Source organism: Acromyrmex echinatior, chromosome 9 (genome assembly GCF_024713525.1).
Source record: "Acromyrmex echinatior isolate Ae372 chromosome 9, ASM2471352v2, whole genome shotgun sequence".
NCBI classification, from domain to species: Eukaryota; Metazoa; Arthropoda; class Insecta; order Hymenoptera; family Formicidae; genus Acromyrmex; species Acromyrmex echinatior.
The window spans coordinates 11,974,372-11,995,216 of NC_141860.1; the positions used below are offsets into that span (position 1 = coordinate 11,974,372).

Here is a 20,845-nt window from a genome sequence, read left to right on the forward strand (position 1 = left end):
AAAATATAAAAATATATATATTATTTATAAAGTTCTATAACAATATATTCTTCAAATTAAGATATTAATATGATTTATTCACTTAGTTCTATTAAATATTAAATACGTCATGATATAATAAATATTATGCTCATTTAACAATTTGTAAAATTAATGATATTATCATTTTATCATTACAGTTCGTTTTTCTTTCATATAATTTCTTCGATAGCCATCATTTATTTATTCTAATTAGTTTTTTTTAATTTTCGGAAAAAAAATATTTTTTAGCCCGTATTTAGAATATGCACTTTTCTATTTGAAATTTTAGAATATATATAACGTGAACTGTATGCTAAATACGCGCTAATATCGTAAAAGTATTAAAAGCACAGTCTAAATATGCCCAGCAAACGAGAATGGATTGAAATGAATTGAAATGGATTCAGATTTTCAGAAATATTGATTCACGAATGTTAAAATGAATGCTTTTCAATTCTGAATACATTTTATTCATTTATAGGAATTGCATGGAACATATCTCTATGACTTTCAATCCAATAATAATATTAGCTTTTTCTGTGCACACAAACACAATTGTGAATACTGTTCAATTCAAAATTTTGAATAGGAAATGTAGTTTTTCAATTCAATTGCATCTAATTAAATCTAATTGAATCCAATTAAATCCAAAAAAAATATTTATATATATATATATATATATATATATATATATAAAATACGCATTCGGATAGAAAAAATTTCTATCTATTTATCCATTCTCGTTTGCTGGATGTATAGGCCTATCTATCCTCGCGAAACGCGCAGTGCCAACTTCTGAAAAAGACTGAGATTTTTCGTGCATCGCGCTTATATACTTCAATCGAAAGCTAGCGCGATCCAATGAGCGCTCGAATACGCGCTACAACGACTCGCTACGCTCATTGGCTGGCACGCGAGTGGTGGGGTTCGCGGTCTAACGGCGCATATAAATAGCGTGTAATTCGCACTCTTATGGTTTTGCGACTCGACCAGCGGAAGGAGTACGTCCAGTAATATTACGTTGAAATAGTTCGCACCCCTGGCTTCGAGTGAATTATGGACTTTCCTCCAGAAATATCCCAATCCTTGTAGAGAATAAAACGACGGAAAATAGCTCGAAAGGATCGTTCGAATTATACTAACGAGGTAATTAATAAATATTATCAAATTATTATTTTCACACGCGACGCGAGAAATATTTGAAAATCGCTGCTTTTAAACTGCCGCTTTGATAGCACGCTAATGCTCATCAGTCGTCCGTCGATCCCGTCTCCACCGCGATTTCATTAAGATGGCGATACGGCGTCGTTTTTCGCGCGCGGTCGACTTCATGCATCATCAAAATTAACGCGATATATTACTTTTAATTCGACCGAACGAATATTGAGAAAAATTTTTTCAGCGTATAGTTTAATTGAGAAAAAAAATTTGTATTATCACATTGTACTTTCTTCATTTGCAATATTCAACTGCAATTTCGATGCGAAATATTAATTTGGCATTCGTATATTACTAATAATTAGTTAAAATGCATATCTCAATATTTGTTTGATTAAAGGTGTATTGCGTGAATAATTGAAAGCAGTTCTTATTACGAATGCCGCGAATATACATATAATTATGGTATCAATATGCCTATTCTGTTACAATGTAATGCGTGTATACTATTTATAGTTCAAAATGCAGAAAATGTATAAACACGAAGTTAAGAGTGAGACGACGCTACGCGTCACTTTTTGCGCGTGAAGTTGTTCGCGGTCCGCGTCGAAGACAAAGCTTTCTCGCTATCCTAAGGCGTTCACGTTTCATTTGCAGGACGCAACAGCTTGGAACAGATTGGCTTCGGATGAGGTGGTGTCTTAATAACTGATTTCATAGGTAAGTGAAATTCAGATTTATTTAATAACTTTTTTATTCTTTCACTGAAATATTGCATAATAGATTTCGATAATCGTGAGCTGATAATTCGATCGAACGTGCATTTCGCAGTATTTGTTCGATTGAAAACCAAAACATGTAGCATCGCCGCGTTACCGCTGTGTTATCGAATCGCTTTTAGCGTGAAATTGATCGCATAAAAAACGAGTCTCTTTATCATTTTTAATGCAATCCAATGCGTTTTATTTATGAAATATCGCGGATATCAAATGTGTCATAATTTCATATGCTCTGATTTTTCATATTGTATAAATATGCGTGATTAATATCGGAACTATTGAATAAAGTATGATAACAACGCGCAATTGTTATTCCAGTAAATTGTAATCATAGTTAATTGTAATTAATAATTTATTTGTTTTTGCAAATAGATATTGTACCACGAAGAAATCGCAATACATAAAAGAATAAATGAAATAAAAGCCAGGGCGATGACAGGGATGACGGCGCGAAGAATCACTAGGTGAGTATTTCATAATTAATTAATTTTATTATTTACTATTGGTGAAAATATTTATATGTGTAGCACAGTATTTTAGATTTATTAATTGCGTACTATATATTTATTTGATATAATGTATCAAATAAATAAGATATTTTATATTATTTTTTTAAGATTTTTAAAAATATTTAGTAAAATATTTATAATTGTGAACAAATGTATATATAAATATTTCAAAATATTTATAATTAATATAATCACCTTAAGTCAATTAAGCTTATTTTTAAGTCAATTTAATATCAAATATTACATATTATAAGAGTAATCTCGATATGAAATGAGAAACATCAAAACGTATTTTATAATTACTTATGTATGTTATTTATAGCAACACGATTAATTAATTAATTATAATTGCAGTATTAAATATCCATATATCCAAATAAAGTTCAAGAAACCGTCATATTACTGTCAGTTGTTGATATCAACAAACTAGAGACAAAGTACTTTCTCTCTTATGCGTGAAATATTTCATTCTCACGTGAATTCTAATAAATTTGATGATAGTGAGTTAATAGCATCTTGATGGCATGTAAAATATACATGTCATCAATTTGCCATTATGTTGCTGGCATGATACTATATATAAAACGCGGACTCATCGTGTGCCATCATTTTGCCATCAACATTTCGCATTATTAATTCTCAACGTTTGATCTTGAAATTTCATAAACTAGTAATATTTACTCCCGTATTGCTAACCCAGTTTGCATATAACATTCCGATATCAGCAAATTGCCGCAATTTCACAACTCGTTCAGTACATTAGTTTTGTCTAATATGTTAAATCACGCTTGGTTATCTGAGAATATTTTAAGTTTTAGTTTTTTTAAATCTCGGATTATGTATTTTGTTTTGTGTGTTTTTGCTTGATATGCTTTGAATGTGCATCAATATGCGGAGTAAGCTTGTTATTAAAAGTAAAAGTAAGAAATTGATCAATCAGTCAATCATTCTTCTCATATTCGCATGTCATATATTATTAGTAAAGTTATTTGTTTAGAATAGCAATCAATATATCATTACATAATGCCATAAGTAAAGTTCTTTTTAAACTTAAATAATATTCCAAATTAAAACAATACGTGTCGCGAAGAAACATTCGAAATTTTCATGTAAATAATGGAATTTATGAATACTTTTTTCAAATAATTTCTCGTTGTCTTAAATTTTTTGATTTTTTTTATGATTGTCGCATATGTATACTTATACAAATCGAACGTAGGTAATATTGTCTGCCGGCGATAATAATGGTGACAACAGAAGTTTTCCTTTTCTTATCTATTTTTAATTGAAATATGATCAGACTGTAGTCAGTTGCGATTAAAAATTAAAGGTAAATCTGGTCCGAAGAAAGAAGAAGAACATGACGAAAAGAATAAAGTAAGATCAATTTTGACTATGTGGAATATAATAAGATAATGTATAAATTAGTTTGTTTATTTGTTTGTCAATTTTCTTTATATTTTCCTCTATTTTCTTATATATGTATGAGATTGGAAAGATCCCATTTAAATCTTAATTGCGCGCATATAATTGAAACTCTAATTCATAAAATTATCGCTTGAATAGTTTTCAGATATCCCGCTGGATTAACCAACAAACCGGTCCCCTTAATAAGTCTCATGTCGCGTCGTGGTTTTAATTAAAGATTTTTTTTAAGTTAAAATATACGGATAAGTAGGAAAATGAATAGAACAAAATATGGACAAGTAGAAATATAAACTAAAGTACGGATAGAGAGGAATACGATTAGGAATCCACATATTATAAAAATACGGCGGAAAAATCTAATCACATTGTTGGATCTTCTATTTAATGCAGTGATAACGCGTTAAATGTTTTCTCGCGATTTTCTGAAGATTCATAAAGTCTATTTTGCTACTTAATTATATATGTGTATATATATATATATATATATATATATATATAATATATATATATATATATATCTTTAATATTATAATATATAATTAATTCATATCAATAAATTATTTATAAATTTTTATTCTTTATTTTATTATTATCGCAATTATAAAAATTACAGATTATTACTATGGATTAAATTTAAAACAAAGACATATAAAATGATAAATTTAATGTATAATTTCAATTACATGAAATATCAACTTATATTATTTTAACTGAAGAAATATAGGATTCTTCTACAGCTATTAAAAATTATTGTGATATCTTAAATACAGCAACTTAAGTAAATCACGCATAATATTTCGTTTAAGTATAAAAATCTCAATGGCAGTCAAGTCTATACAGATCAATCTGTATTTGATTACAGAGATTTAAAGATATATTAACAATATAAAATAGGCTCTTCGTTATGGCTAATATCTCCACAGTTCTTATATTTCCAATTGAGAAACATAGCACATCATTCTCTTTGTTCTCATTTTCTTAGATTCGCTTTCAATTTGCAGTTTGTATTACACAAACGTATGCAACTCGTTCATGAATTTACCTTCATGGATTGACTTATATGTAAGTATGAGTACTCAGGTATTTCATTGCGATTATACTGTGTTTCATTGATTAAGTACTGAAAAAGAAATTCCTTTTATTTTTATCGTAAAATACTTTTATCGTACAAAGTATTTTTATTGAAAAATAATTGTAATAAATTGTCAAAATCGAAACATTTTATCTTGTGTGTATTCTAAGAAATAATTCACATATCTCTCTACCTTTTGCAACAATAGTTACATTTCATCAGGATTATTCAGTTGGAACACACAAATGAAGATAATTGCATGCTTCTTCGATAGACAAGTCTACAAGTAGTAACCCTACAAGTTCTATGCTATACGTCTGTACAAAATTTGTGCATACAATGTTCAAAGTATATGGCAAACGATTACATAATTTATTCAATTCAACTTCAATGCTAGTCTGAAACATCAACATTATTATATCGAATAATCAAATTTAATATAAATATTGTTAATATAATAAACAGTAGACTAATACCTTAGTTTTATTGCTTTTAATAGCATTATAAATCTGCGATATTGCAAGCAAACAGAATGCACAATTTGGTTTATTTTTTGTGCTAATAAAATTCTTAGGAATTTCTTCCCATATATTTATTGATGATTCCGGTGGGCAAATACGTATCATAGAACAAACCTTAAATTGCAAACCTTAAATAAATTATATTTTACTAGTTCATTGTTTTAAATACAAAAATATATTACCAGAAATGGATCGATATCCATAGCAAGTGTGGTCACAATTGCACTTCCATAAGTATTTACAACATCTTGACAATCACCTCTAATGAAAGTAGGTACTTTTATATTACACACTCTTCCAAGAAATTCTTTCACTTCTTCCTTAAATTTTGGTATATTTATGAAGCTTATATAATATTATATACGCAGAATCATAAAATTTAATATTTATTACCTCATTTACATTTGTAATATCTCCAAAATAAACAAATATTAGCAATAAATATTCGCACAATGTACACGTTGTCGTTTTATTAGTATTTCCGGATTGCAAAGGATAAAGCAGTAATTCAAGTGGCAGTTGCATTTCATCAACTCTCGATGATGAATATTTTTTGAAAGAAACCTCTTTTCGAAGTTCTTTCTCCATCATACGCACTATGGGATGAGTTGTGATCATTTCAGCTGTGACTACTGAAAATTAAAGAATTGCATTCATGTAATTTTCAGTTTTATAAGTTAGCCATTATAAAAATCTAGAGTTAAAAAAATTATTTTCAAAATAATAATCTTAATGTTAACAGGACACGTTCAGCAGACAAAACAGAGTTCAGTATTTCTTCAGAACGTTTAATAATTCTTTAATATAATTAGGCTTTGCCTTTAGTTTTTTTGGGTTTAAGTGTAAGAATCATTAGGTGTTTACCGATCTGCTTCGTGTGCTGAAGGTGAATAATCTTTAATGTAGATAATATTGGCTTGTCTTTATTTAACAATCCACTGTTTCATGTAATTTGCCGTACATGAACGAAAAATCCGTGAGCTGGTACTAAGTTCAGAAAACTTTAAACACATCATTTACAATTTTTTATTTCTGCTACAATTAGTGTATTCGTAGATATATAGATATATATCATTGACTCAACAATATAGAATTTTGAAATATCATTTTGTAAGGAAATATCTTACTCGTATTATTATTTAATAATAAACATTATTGGTATTAGCATATTATAAGTATAAGCTATTATCGTTAGTGTAACGTTACAATATTATATTCCACCAATAACAATCGTACGACATTCTATCTAAATAAATTAAAAGTTCGAATCAACAGATCTATCCTGTTTATACAGTATTTTCAGTACATACAGTTTGCCATGAGAATAAAAACAAATCCCGCGATATAAGGACAGGGATCAAAAGGGATCAAAACAGAAAGACAGTAATAATAAAAAAGGAAAAAAAAGAAAGGAAGATTGAAAGAATTTCATAATAGAGAAGTAAAAGAAAACCGATGAAATCTAAAGTCATTATACTGAAAATTAAACATTGTATCCAAATAAAATTAAAAGGCTTATAGATAAAACTAAACTTCTGTTACAAATAAAAGCTAAGGTCAATAATCATAGACAATTCTTATTTTAATCGTCTTAAATAATATGTTAAGATACTACATATAGATAATACATACAACTCTGTAATGATTTGTGACATCTTAAGATTGTATTTAAAATAATTTTAAATATAAGAATCGACTATAAATGCCGGCTCGCAAATAAAATTAAACATTGCTTGTAAATAAAGATTTTAAATGTCACAATATTTACAAGGAAAAAATATTACAAATATTACATGCGTGTAACTGCCAAACAAAAAAAGTATTTTAGAAAGAAGTGCGCATCAGAGTGAGATTATCGATGTGACAAAGGCTGCGTTCTGAAAGTATGTTTTCATAAATATGTATGTTTTCGTTAATACATCATTCTATCGTTAGACGTAAAAACAAGGATAAAGAATGCACTGATAGTACTGCAAGCGCGCTCTCGAAACGCAGTAAAAAAAAAACAGAATTATAACGTAAGACAACTTAGAATATGTCTATATACTGAAAAGTTAATAGATAATTTAAATAATATGTAGCAAAAGTATTCTTAATATACGTAATCTATCTGTATAAGTATATCTTTTATTGCTATACTGGAATGCACTAAAAAATTTTCTTTTTTGTTTTTGAGAAATTTAAACTTATATATTTCATTTTAAGTACAAAGAATGCATATATATAAAAAAATTGTTAAAAATTATGGGGAGTAAAACGGATAGAAAAAGTGTGACGAGATGTTAACTTACCAGTTAGAATCGCACTGAGCACAATCAAAATTTCTTTCTTGCTTTTCGTCATCACTTCGAAATCGATTTAGCAAAGACAATTTGAATTTTACGATTCAAATTGTGCACAATTGCGTTGCGACGTAATTGAGCGCGTGACAATCAAATCAAGCGTAAAGTCATGAACGACACTTTCAGACTAATCGACTGTTGGACCACGAATCGTTGTAACTTCAAAAACCGTTTCGGAAAACAATTCATGACTTCGGCAATAATCGGTAGTATTCGTCTTTTCACGCAACTCACATGTAGTTCGACAATAAATCGACGTGCACGCTTAAGTGTGCGCACATATTATTAAGCCATTGCAGCAACCACGTGTTTTCATTCCCCATGTGTATCACGCAAGGCTACTTTATCCAATTTTCTAAATGAAGGAAGTCTTTTCAAACATGTTTGTATGAATAAAAGTACCGATAGAATTGTATCTATGATGAACTGAAAATTTTTATGCGGCGCCATAGTTATTGCCTTTATCTTAAAAAAAAAAAATATATATATATATATATATATATATTTATAATCTAGATTATTGTTATTGTAATTGAAAAAAGGAAATATTCCAGACAAAATATCTCATGCGCAGAGAGAGAGAGAGAGAGAGAGAGAGAGAGAGAGAGAGAGAATATTTTATTCAAAAAATATAACTATAAATCATACATTTTTAGAAATACAATTCATAAATTTGGAATCAAATATTTTATTTTTTTATTTTGCAATTATTATAATTAAAAATAACAATTATTATTGCTATAAGTTAAATATATATAAAAAAAATACAAATAGAGAAACGGAATTCAGATTCATATATTGTTTAAATTATATAAAATACTTGATCAATATTATATTTCATAAATGTTAAAAATCATATAATAAACTAAAATATAAATGTTAAAAATTTAATATGTTTTTAAAGCTATATATAAATGTTATATAAAAATATTTATAAAACGTTTGTAGCGTATATTAAACATTTTTTTAAAATTGGTTTAAAATAAACCTTTTCATATAAAACATTGATAGTTTTCTAAACATATATTTTTTATTTAATGTCAACATTTTTATTTAACATCAATTAAAATTAAATAAGTTGCTATATTTCAAGTAGACAATTTATGTTTTTAAATAATATAATAATAACAAAAATTATAATTTATTTCTTGTAATTTATATCTTAGATTTATAATATCTGTTTGCAAAGACCTAGCCGAGTACATATCTCTTTAGAATTGACACCTTTTGAGAGGAGATTTATTATAGAATCACCATATTTATTCTCAAAATAATTGCATTCCGTGGCAACTATTTGTGGAAAATAATTGCACGCACTATGTGCAACCTTTGCAATTAACTCTCGTGTGTCATCATTTATATTAATAGTTTTATCCATAATTTGCAATACAATTTTACAAATTATACAAACATCATCAGGTTCAATATCAGCAGATTGTAATGATTGTCCAGGTACTTCACTGATTACTGAAATAATTTTAAAAAATTTATTTTAAATATTAAAATTTTTTTTTAAGTATTCAAGCATTTCAGCAAGTATAATAAAAAGTAAAAAAATAAAAAAAATAGTGTGTGCTAACTGCGTGTCTATATGTATAGTCCAAATTTGTCAAGGAAGGAAGTTTTAAGCCCCCAGTACAATAAAAAATAAATTAAAAAATAAATTTATATTATATTAAGGAAATATTTTTCATACATATTATATAATCAAATTAACTATAGTCATCAAGTATAATATATTCTAACTCTATAAAACATATCAAGTTACATAATATAACGTAACTTATTAGTTGTAAAAAATTTCTCATTCAATATAATATAATTGTTATATAATTGTAATATAATACATATATTATATTAGTTATATTGTTGAATAGGAAATTACAACTAACAGGTACATTACATATAACAACTTGATGTTTATTGAAAATAAGTATTCTTATGTCATTAATCATTATTTCTGTTATTTATCACTTAGCAATAATCTTTCTCTGATGTGAGCTTTTTGGAAAATTTGATAGTTAAGCGCATGTAATATTTGTAATATTTATACTTTAATTTTGCAATATTCCGATATTTGAAACTTTGCAAATTTAAATTTGCGAGTAACATTTAATTTTAATTGCGAGTGACATTTAGTTTAATTACAAGCAACTTTTAAATTTACTAAATATTTTTGAGTACAAAGAATATAATGTGAAAATTATTAGAAAGAAAAAGCAGATATGAAAAGGACGACAAGATGTCAACTCACCAGCTAGAATCGCTCCGAACATGATCAAAACTTTCTTCATGCTTTGTCTCATCATTTCAAAGATAACGTAGTGAAGATATTGTATTTTAAAAAACAACAAATTGTGCGTAGTTAGATTATACTGAGTAGTTGATGATCAAAAAGCATGAGTAGTGTATGCACTAAAAGCACTTCCAGACTAAATGACATTGACTGCTGAATAACGAATTGTTATAACTTCAAAAACTATTTTTCAATTTATACGTAATCCAACAATAAATTCATCGACAATAACACATCAAGCATGCACACATATTGCTATTGCGACAACCATGCGTTTATTTCCCCGTGCGCATCACGCAAACTTTGTCCAATTTTCTGCATGATCCCAAGAGAGGACAAACATCTCCATGAATAAAATAATATTATACAAATATATTATATATTTGCATTATGTTTATTTTTCAATTTTAAATAATTTACGAATTGTTATCTTAATTTATATTTTAACGTACGATTTTCATTTTTTAAATATATATATATATATATATGAAAACTTTCCTTCTTGTTTATGCAAATTTTCTATATATTTGTTTCATTTTAAATGACGATTATGAGAAAATTGTCGGAGGAAAAGCGGCGAAATACCAGCTAGAATCGCGTCAAGTGTGAATAAAATTTTCATCATATTTTATCTCGTCATTTAAAAATAGACACGGAGAAGACAATATTATATTTCAAATACAAATTGTACATGGATTACTGCGTGATTGAACACGTGATCAAACGATATGAGTCGTGAACACTAGACCCTTCTAAATTAAGTAATAGACACCAATTACTGGACGATGAATTATTATTTTAACTTCAAAAGCCGTTTTTCGTTTCCGAAAACAATTTATGACTTCAGCAGTCGGTAATATTCATTTTGCATAAGTTATATGTAATCTAACAATAAATCCATCGACGTGAACGTACTTTTCATTGTCCAGTCATCACGATATTTCATTCCCTATGTGCGTGTCGTAAGATTATTCTGCATTATTCTAAGAAAAAACAAACTTCGTTTGAATTAAGCGGTAACGATAGAATAGTATTTCTGTCTCGAACTAAAAATTTTCGTATTTACGCAGTTAGAAATTTTATCTTTTCAGACATTCTAGATTATCGTAATATTGTGATTAGAAAAGTAGAAATTTTCCAGATAATATATCCCACATGCAAGAGAGAATGTTTATTAAAAAAAATATATATATAATAATCATACAATTTTAAGAATACAATTAATATACAGAATCAAATGTTTTTATTTTATCATTATCACAGTAAACATAACAGATCATTGCTATAGGTCAGTTATATTAAAAAAAAATACACGTAGAAAGACGGTATTGATATTTTTTAATACAATTATTTAGATTGTATAAAACAGCATTTTATTTTAATTGAAAAAAATAGATCCTTACGATGTTATTAAAAATTAGAAATTTCGTCAACATAACTTAAGTACGGCAAACTACGCGTATTATTTTGTTCAAATACAAAAATCGCATGGCATTCGTCATGTCTACACAGATCAATATTATCCAAGTACAGTTAGAGAGATTTAATAAAAAGATCGATATATAATTTCATAACATGAAATAAGCTATAGCTAATATCTCCAGAAGTCTAACACTTTCAATTGAGGAGCATAGCGCATCACTCTTTGATCTCACTTCTTACGTTTGCCTCCAATTTGCAACTTGTGCAATCATTCGCAATTGAAAAAATTATTGAACTCCACCATTTTTGCGGTCTTCGCACTGCTTCGTAACCTAATTCAAAATCAGTAATTTAAAAACTTATTCATCCATTTTTAATAATAATATCATAGGTTTGTGTACTAACGTTGCAAAGTCTCGCTATTTCTTCGTTTTTGCACACGAAATCTTCGCCCCATGTACATTTTTTAGACTCGGTGATTTCAATTGATCGTGATACACGTAAATTTACAAGTGACATTGCAAGATAGTCACTGGAAGAGCATAAAGCCATTTTACTGCACATTTGTTCGCTATTAATATTATCTTTCAGCATATTTATTATACTGGGCCCGTAAATGTTCACCATCTTGTTGCACTGTATAAATTAAAATTTTAGTTTCAAGCTATATTGGTTTTTTATAAAAAAAAAAAAGAAATCGTAAAATAATAAGATATTACCATATCTTGTTTATCTGTTGGTAGATACTTGCACACCTTCTTAACAATTTCTTCAATCTCAGCGTCCACTTTTGAATCACCTAACAGTTTATCAATTTGCGATATAATTGCTCGACATAAGGCACATTCAGTTATAGATTCTGTAATAATAAATAATTAAATTACGTATATATTTTCATATAATATTTTAATATTGGCAAAATTTGTAACATATAATTATTATTTTTGTACCTTGAATTTTTATCATGCTTATGGTGCAAAGACCTAACACACTACAGGCCTCTTTAGGACTGACATCTTCTGAAAGAATTTTTATTACGGTGTCAGCATAGTTATTCACAAAGTCATTGCATTCCTTGGCAACTGTTTTTGGTAAATGATTGCATACACCATGTACCACTTTTTCAATTTTATCCCGTGCCTCTTTGTTACCAATCTCTTTGTCGATATATTTCATTACAAATTCACAAATTACACACTCAGTATCGGATAAAGAATTTGTGGGTTGAATTATATGTAATGGATATTCAGGTATCTCATTGGTTACTGAAATATTAAAGTTTTCCGATTTACAAATATTTTTGTCATAAAATAATTGTAACAAATTACTCTATTTCTTATTTACATATATAGAAGATAACTTCAAAAAATAACTTACATATTTCTCCATCCTGTTCAGCAATATAGTTATGTTTTGGACCAGGATCTTTGATTGACACACATAAACGAAGGTATTCGCATACTTCCTGGGGAGACAAATCTGTAAGTATCATTTCTATGAGTTCATCGCTATATGCTTTCACAAAATCTGTGCATTCGTCGACTAAATTACGTGGCAAATGATTACATAATTTATCCAATTCAGCTTTAATGTTAGCCTGTAATAATTATATTGCATTAAATAAATTGTATAATCAAAAATAATCATTATAAACATGATAAACAGCGGATTAATACCTCAGTTCTATTATTTTCGATTGCATTATAAATCTGTTGTACTGCAAGCAAACACAATGCACAACCTGGTTTATCTTTTTCTTCTGTAATGATAAACTCTTTAGGAATTTTTTCCCATATGTCTAATAATGCTTCTGATGGGCAAATATGTAGCATAGGACAAACCTTAAATAACACAATAAGTTGTATTTTTTATTGACCTCTATATTTTAAATACAAAAAAATTACATTACCTGTGATGGATCAATTTCCTGGACAAGTATGGCTACAACTGCATCCCCATAAGTATTTACAAATTGTTCACATTCGCCTTCAATAAAAGAAGGTATCTTTGTACATATTTTTCCAAGAACTTCTTTCATTTTCTCCTTAAATTTTGATATATTTGTAAGTATGTATTGTGTTCTATGTTTACATATACACATTTCATAAAATTTAATATTCTTGTTACCTCAGTTACAGGATTTGTAATAGCGTCTTGAATATAATGCAATAAATACTCGCAAAATGTACACGCTTTCTTTCCATTAACACTTTCAGATTGCACTAAAGGAAGAGGCATCAATCTTTCCAAAGGTAATTGCATCTCTTCAGCTTCAGATTTTGGATATTCTTTGCCAATAGTAACTTCAATCCCTTTTCGAGGTTGTATCTTTTCCATTACCTTCATTCCTACATTTGCTACTTCTATTGGAACCAGAGGCCAAATTGGTCCCTATTTTAACATAAAACGATATAATCAGATATTTTAATCTAGACAGTATATTTTATTATTTATAAAATGCAAAATGTCCTTACTTGTACTGTTTTGTCAAGATTAGGACAAATTCCAGACATTTGACAGATAACATTACTATTCAATCCTTTTGTAAGATATTCATAAATTTGTACATAATACTCTTCAATTATGGCTTTACACTAAAAATAATCTCCATTAGTACTAGATACAAAAAATATAAGACTATTTAAAATACAAACCTCATCGGCGAAAGATTTAGTTTGCTTACAAATACCTAGGAGAATTTCTTTAAATTCAATTTCCGTCGTGTTTGCAACTAAAAGATCTTTCAAGTGACCCACAAGTTGCTCACACAACTTACACGGGAGATCATCTTCAACTTCTACCATGCCTACACTTGATAATGGTGTTATTTCTACTTGTGGAACCTATTATTACAATACATATTAAAACAAAATTGAGCTAAATAGATATTATTAATATATATGTGTTATTATACTTACTGTACTATTTTCATGTTTATGATATTTGCTGCTGCATTGTCCTGATAAGTGACATATATTATCCGCATTAAAATTATCCTGCAGATGGTTATAAATGACATCAAAATGTTTCATAACAATGGCTGAACAGGAATCAGAGTAAGAACTAAGTTGACCGCAAATATTCAAAAATTGTAGAAGCATTGTATTCTGTGGTGTACGATGCAATTTATTTTCCATATACTTTGCTATCGTGTAACATTTGGTGCACTCGTCAGGCTCAAGTTCATCATTCTTTAATACAACTAATTTTGTTTCATCCTTCTAGAAATATAATACATGTACTTTATCAATCATATTGATACATACTAACATTCTTTATCCATTGTTATTTATCAAACATACAGATATAAAATTCCATATATAATGTTTATAAATTTTATTATTGTGATAATTAATTAAAATAATAAATATATGAATATATATGAGAATATTAATGAATGCTATTTTCATATAATCTATCGCCTTTGAATATTTTTGAACAATTTAAATTAGATTAGTGGGACTTAATCTGCATTACATAGCATTTATTAATATTTTTATACACGTTCATACATATAGAATACATGAAAAATATTAATAAACATTTCTTTCGGAAATACTTATTTTCCGAAATATTGAGATATTTTGATGATTATGCATCAGTGCGTATTAATGCGTCCAATCGAATTTACTATAAGATTCGGATTTAATTCTTGAACTTATATTGAACACTAAGAATTTTAAATGCAAAAATATTTTAATAAAAATAAAATCTGCAAAGCAAATTTAATCCCAATCCACAATAAACAATAAATAAATTAAGATAGTTATCATTAGGAAAACAGAAATTGTAAATAATAATAGTTTAAAAAATTAAACTTAATTGTTTCTCTCAGAATGGAGGTTAGGCACAAGGGGCTACAATCTCTTATAAAAACCAAAATTGTAATGAAATCAAGTTTAGAAATTTTGATCCACATTCAAGGTGATTAAGATTATAATAAAATAAGGTAATATAACAAAACAGAATTGATCCTTACCTTTATCGAAGTTTGATATTCTGTAAGCAATTTATCTATATGAGCATTGTTACACAATCCTGCGACAGAGCAAACGACAGACGGATTCATTTGAGATGCCAGTGTCTCTACAAGTTCAGGAATAAATTGATCCACAATTTTAATACATTCGTCAACAATTGATTTAATGTGAATCAGTTTGCAGCTTCCTTCAAAAACATCTTTCAAATCTTGTTGAGTTTGATTACTCTCCAATTGATCCCGCGCCTGTTTTACCATATCTTTACAAATTCCACATACACTATCATTATCTTCTGGAACTTCCATCTGCTCCCAATATTTACCAATACAATGTTTGACATTGTTACATTGCTTAGCTGTCCTGTTAATATTAGTAATATTAATATAATCATTACTATTATTAGGTGTTGGAATTAATTCGTAGCGTTTTTTAATGAAAGAATGTTATTTATTTCACATGAGCATTAAAAAATACATTAATGAAAGTACTTCCCATCACTTGTAAAACGCTACGAATTAATTCCAACACCTAATACAATTTATTATGTTCGATTATAAAAAAATTAATTAAAATAAAAGATATAGAAAGCTGGATATAGAAATTTCGATATTTTATCATTATCATTATTGTTTATTTAATAATTATATTATGTATTATAAATACATAATGAACGCGCATTTTAACGTTTCATAAATCTATTTCATTTTACTGCTTTATTTTAATGTGCAGAAAATATATGTTAAACTTTTATATTTAATATACATTTTAAATTATTAAAATAATTATTAAAACCTACTTTAGGTTTTCACACCAGTAACTTGGACCCCATGTACATTCATCTCTACCCAAAAGACCACCTTCTTTAGCAGATATGATCACTTTAGCTGAAGTTACTGAAAATTAGAAAAGTGCATCTATTTATAGTTATATCTATTTTATAATTGTATATATTTTACAATCTTATAAATTAAATATTACAAAAAAAAGTTTAAAAAAAAATAAAATTTGGTTTAGTTTTCAACTTCTTCAAACAATGAATAATCCTCAAGACGGGAAGCATTCATTGCCTTGTTCATAGTTTCCATGTCTGCTATATTTGGTACATTCATGGAAATAAATGAGCAACTCAATAATATAGAATTTTGAAACAATGCTGTTTTGAAAGAAAACACTCGAGAATTATTCATCATTCGATGATAAGCATTATCAAGAATGTTATAAGTCATTGTTATTATCGCCATATAATCGAATAATTCCATTCTCAATTGTACATTCCATCTAAATTAACAAATTACAAGCTCAAATCAACTGAGTCATCCTATTCATCCTAGAGTTTCTTCGCAATGAGTAATGGAAACGTGATTACCCGGCAACGCGAGAAGGACAGAGAGAAAGAGACAAACGTTAAGAGAGAGCAATAACAAAAGAGCAAAAAAAAAAACTGCAGGGAAGATCCGACAAATGGACGAGGAGACCGATGAAAGTCAAGAGTGATGAGTTGGACGCTAAATATCGTTCAAAAATCAAACTAAAGGCCGTTCGTAAAACTGTAATGTCCTCAATAATATTATCATAATATTTAGGAGACCGAGGTACATTTATAGATTATGTGTAAGCACGAGTTGCCAAACAAAAAACATTCTAGATAGAAGTGCGCATTGGAGCGGGATTGTCGCGAGAATAATAGGACCGGGATGACGCAAAGCAGGGGTCACTTTCGATGAATTATGGGAGAAAAAGCAGAGCGGAAATAAGAAATATAATAGGAGGTAGGTGGAGCATAAACTCACCAGCTAGAATCGCGCAGAGCGCGATCAGAATCTCCTTCATATTTCCACGATGTTTCGTTTACTCCGCCAGTCCGAAATCCGAAGATTTCACAATATGAAGTTATGCGTAATTGAATTGTCGATTAAATTCAATTATCGATCAATGATTAAATTAATCACACAGTCTCCCGATCTAGTGACACCAGCCGCTGGACGATGAAATGACGAATACGCTGCGAGCTATAAGCCGTACTGCAAGAACCGCTTTCCGTCAATTTCATTCCGGAAAACGCAATTCATGGCTTCGGCAATACTCGGCAACGTTCGGCGTTAATCCATTGACAACGTGTACGTGCACGTGCGCACACACTGCTGAATCGTCACGGCGACCAATCACGCGGTTCGTTTTCCATGTGCATCGCACAGGCCACAGGGCTGTCTTTGTGTAATTTTCTCTGGCTCCAGGTACCAAATATAAATTCTATTTTTTTTCATTCCTACACTAGACAATACTGAAACTTTCTCAGAGTGTGTGTGTGTGTGTATGTGTTTATTACTTGGAAACATCCTTGAATATCAGGAGATTTTTTGTTTATTCTTGAAAATTTTTTTTTTATGAAATGTTATATTAGTTCTCAGAGAAATTTTTGGAATTTTATTTTTAAACTTAATTACTGTCTTTTTGAAAAAACAATGTTTCTTTAATTTTTGCTCGATAATGCAATTTTAATGTCACATATATCCACACATTCATCACATATATTCTTGTGTGTTCGCGCGAGTATAAAAGAATCAAGATGTGACAGTAGCAAATAATACTCAGCTAACACAGCAGAATAGAATAGCTGATATTATTTTGTAATAAGCCTTTTCTATATTATTCTATAGGTTTCGCAGCTCTCTAATGGTAGAAAATAATAGAATAGTTAGTCTTTTGCTAATTTTTAATATATGTCTATGTTCTAAAATTGACTACTGAAAATCTGTTCTGAACGTAACATAAACTATAGCATTTTCAACACTAACAGTAAACTTGAAAGTCGCAATAGCTTGTTTACGTTGCATCCAAATTTATTTCAAAATTTTGTATTAACAAATATTTTCTAATCTTATTTGGAATCATTTTTTTATTTTTCTTTAAGTTTCAAAAATGTACTATGTAATTCAGCTATAGAAAACAAACCATATGATAACTTTTTCTTTAGAATAGAAACGTAAAAATGAAAAATTTCTCGTTAAAGTTCATGATGAAATTGCACTTTTCATATTGTATTTCCGTTCTGTAGAGAAACTTATAGTTAATATCAGTATCCTTGAAATGAAGAACATTTAAGTTTGCCTAGAATAAAATTAGACCGATATTTCTGAACGTAATAAAAGCTTTTATTTCATAGTTACAGAGATTTTATCTTATCAAATTTAAATATTAGGTGTTGGAATTAATTCGTAGCGTTTTACAAGTGATGGGAAGTACTTTCATTAATGTATTTTTTAATGCTCATGTGAAATAAATAACATTCTTTCATTAAAAAACGCTACGAATTAATTCCAACACCTAATAAATATATCAGAATTCAAATTAAGCCTACTTTAGGCGATCTATAGCTAAAATTTATGTTAAAAGTTCAAGGGGAATAAAATTTTATGATTTTATACGAAAAACATTCGCAGAACCAGAAATGCGTATATAAAATATATGTCAAACGACAAATAAAATCTTATCCTAAAATCTGATACGAAATAAAAATCATCTAGAATCTAAAATGAGGTTAAATCTTTACGATACGATTGGAAATGAATGTATGTATTCGAGGAGTTCACTGTAAACGCTGCAAAAACAAGCGTAATAAGCTTCGCAATTTTCATTATGAAATTTAGCATTAATAAATTTTGAAAGCAAAAACTGATGATTTGTTCATTTCATCATCTTTTAAGCTGATATTTTAACTTGTTCTAGTAACTCCGTTTTAGCAACTTTCAATCGTTTCTCCTATAACGATCTTCTTGTTCTCGAGATCATGTGACATTCTGCGCAAAAAAAATGATCGCTGCCGTTAAAAATAAAACCTAAGATATAAGCGTTACCGATTGCGAAATCTAGAACGGAATGATATTTATGCGCGAAAGTCGAAGCAAGTTATAACACGGTCGATGACGGAATCAATGGTGAAACGATCGTGGAAACTTTTTTTAATTCATTCCAATTTACCTCCTTGCGATCTTATCGAAAACGTACGAAATAGCTTACGATGTTTTGACGAAGCGCATGTAATCGCAACATGAGCAATTTTTTTCTATAAAAGCAAGTCGATTTAATCGGCGATAAACCAAAGCGGTTGATATGGAATCAGCTGATCAGGAGATATATGCTGCGCGCGCGCTTGGTTGATTGTTCACACGATATTTCTTATTGCGTCTTATGCACATTCAACATCTTCCGTCAATCTTGAAAAAAATTTCGCAAAGTTTATTACGCTTATTTTATGAATTTTTTAAAAATAATATTTGTTTCGTAGCGTGTTTTAAGTAAATTAATGATGTAGATAAATATAATATAGAAATAAAAACTTAATCCCATGCTAGATGATTTTCATGTGCGAAATGTCTGTATTTACAACGTTTACGATCCTACGTTTTTTATTTTATTGTCGCTTTATATGTACGTCGAATTATTTGAACCGAAGGCATCGATTATACTTACTAGGAATATTAATACGGAATAACACAAGCGTTGATAATTCGAATCGTGCATAATACTACAATATAGACAAGTTGGAATGATGTTTTTGCGATAAAGTGCGTTGCAAATATTAAGACAGTAATATTTTTAATTTTTTTTTTTCATCGTCAATGAAATTAGATAACAATACATAACATACGACGAGTGTCTCAAATAATATCGAGGTATTATCCCAGAAAAAATACAGTGAAGTCGCATTTCCAAGAAGTTTCCGTGGTGTAGTGGTTATCACATCCGCCTAACACGCGGAAGGTCCCCGGTTCGATTCCGGCCGGAAACATTTTTTTTTTTCGTAAATTTGGTCATTATATAATAAAAATTTGGTCCTACGTGACAAACTTTTACGAGATAGAAAAAGATATTTTTATCAGATCATCATTGTTATCGCATCATTTCTTAACAAAGAGATATCTTGACAAAGAGACTTGAATTCGAAATTATTTCTTGGATTGGGAAGTGATATTTTTCAAACAATGATGATATTTTTCGAGATTTAATGACGAGATAAAAATCAACGAGATAGACAATAGCAAGAATGTTTTTTAAGCAAGAACATATAAAAAACAAATTTTAGTAAAAGAATCAAAACCGAGAGTTTTAAAATAATAAACATATAATTTTCAATTGTGATTAGCCAATTCGTTTACTGTTTATATTTTATTGTTTACATTTTTTTTTTGTACATGATTTTTAAGCCATGAATATCGAAGTGTCAAATTAATTGACAGTAAACATTTAGGCTGTTATATAGCTAGCTAGATTATGTTTCAATCAAGAAATGTTATAATCGCTAATATAAAAACATTAG

General features: G+C 28.6%; 2 protein-coding genes, 1 long non-coding RNA gene and 1 other non-coding gene across 7 annotated transcripts; 2 read left to right on the forward strand and 2 right to left on the reverse strand.

Moving 5' to 3' along the window:
* Positions 1 to 963: 963 nt before the first annotated feature.
* On the forward strand, positions 964 to 17,312 carry LOC147908628 (uncharacterized). 2 transcript variants are annotated; one of them, XR_015546102.1, is made up of 5 exons: positions 964 to 1,167; positions 1,837 to 1,899; positions 2,331 to 2,422; positions 16,860 to 17,077; positions 17,174 to 17,312. It is a non-coding gene; the product is annotated as an uncharacterized LOC147908628 (long non-coding RNA). The 2 variants fall into 2 exon arrangements; XR_015546101.1 differs by having other exon boundaries at positions 967 to 1,167; positions 16,860 to 17,312.
* On the reverse strand, positions 4,545 to 8,307 carry LOC105149818 (prosaposin-like). Of its 3 annotated transcripts, XM_087409276.1 has the most exons (7): positions 7,780 to 8,307; positions 6,353 to 7,365; positions 5,882 to 6,120; positions 5,671 to 5,808; positions 5,444 to 5,602; positions 5,161 to 5,365; positions 4,545 to 5,015 (listed from the first exon to the last, which is right to left on the reverse strand). In XM_087409276.1, the coding sequence occupies exons 3-6, from the start codon at positions 6,104 to 6,106 to the stop codon at positions 5,192 to 5,194; spliced, it is 696 nt and encodes a 231-aa protein (XP_087265402.1). In that variant the 5' UTR covers positions 6,107 to 6,120; positions 6,353 to 7,365; positions 7,780 to 8,307; the 3' UTR covers positions 4,545 to 5,015; positions 5,161 to 5,191. The 3 variants fall into 3 exon arrangements, with proteins under 3 accessions (XP_087265402.1, XP_087265401.1, XP_011060802.1); XM_087409275.1 differs by having other exon boundaries at positions 5,882 to 7,365; positions 7,780 to 8,306; XM_011062500.2 differs by lacking the exon at positions 6,353 to 7,365 and having other exon boundaries at positions 7,780 to 8,305.
* Positions 11,353 to 17,564, reverse strand: LOC105149817 (prosaposin). Its single transcript, XM_011062499.2, has 14 exons — positions 17,319 to 17,564; positions 16,325 to 16,421; positions 15,528 to 15,888; positions 14,467 to 14,769; positions 14,203 to 14,391; positions 14,023 to 14,142; positions 13,676 to 13,939; positions 13,458 to 13,592; positions 13,225 to 13,389; positions 12,926 to 13,145; positions 12,499 to 12,813; positions 12,268 to 12,407; positions 11,954 to 12,184; positions 11,353 to 11,880 (listed from the first exon to the last, which is right to left on the reverse strand). The coding sequence occupies exons 1-14, from the start codon at positions 17,356 to 17,358 to the stop codon at positions 11,836 to 11,838; spliced, it is 2,625 nt and encodes an 874-aa protein (XP_011060801.2). The 5' UTR covers positions 17,359 to 17,564; the 3' UTR covers positions 11,353 to 11,835.
* Positions 17,565 to 20,244: 2,680 nt separating this feature from the next.
* TRNAV-AAC (transfer RNA valine (anticodon AAC)) lies at positions 20,245 to 20,317 on the forward strand. The gene has a single exon. It is a non-coding gene; the product is annotated as a tRNA-Val (tRNA).
* Positions 20,318 to 20,845: the final 528 nt, after the last annotated feature.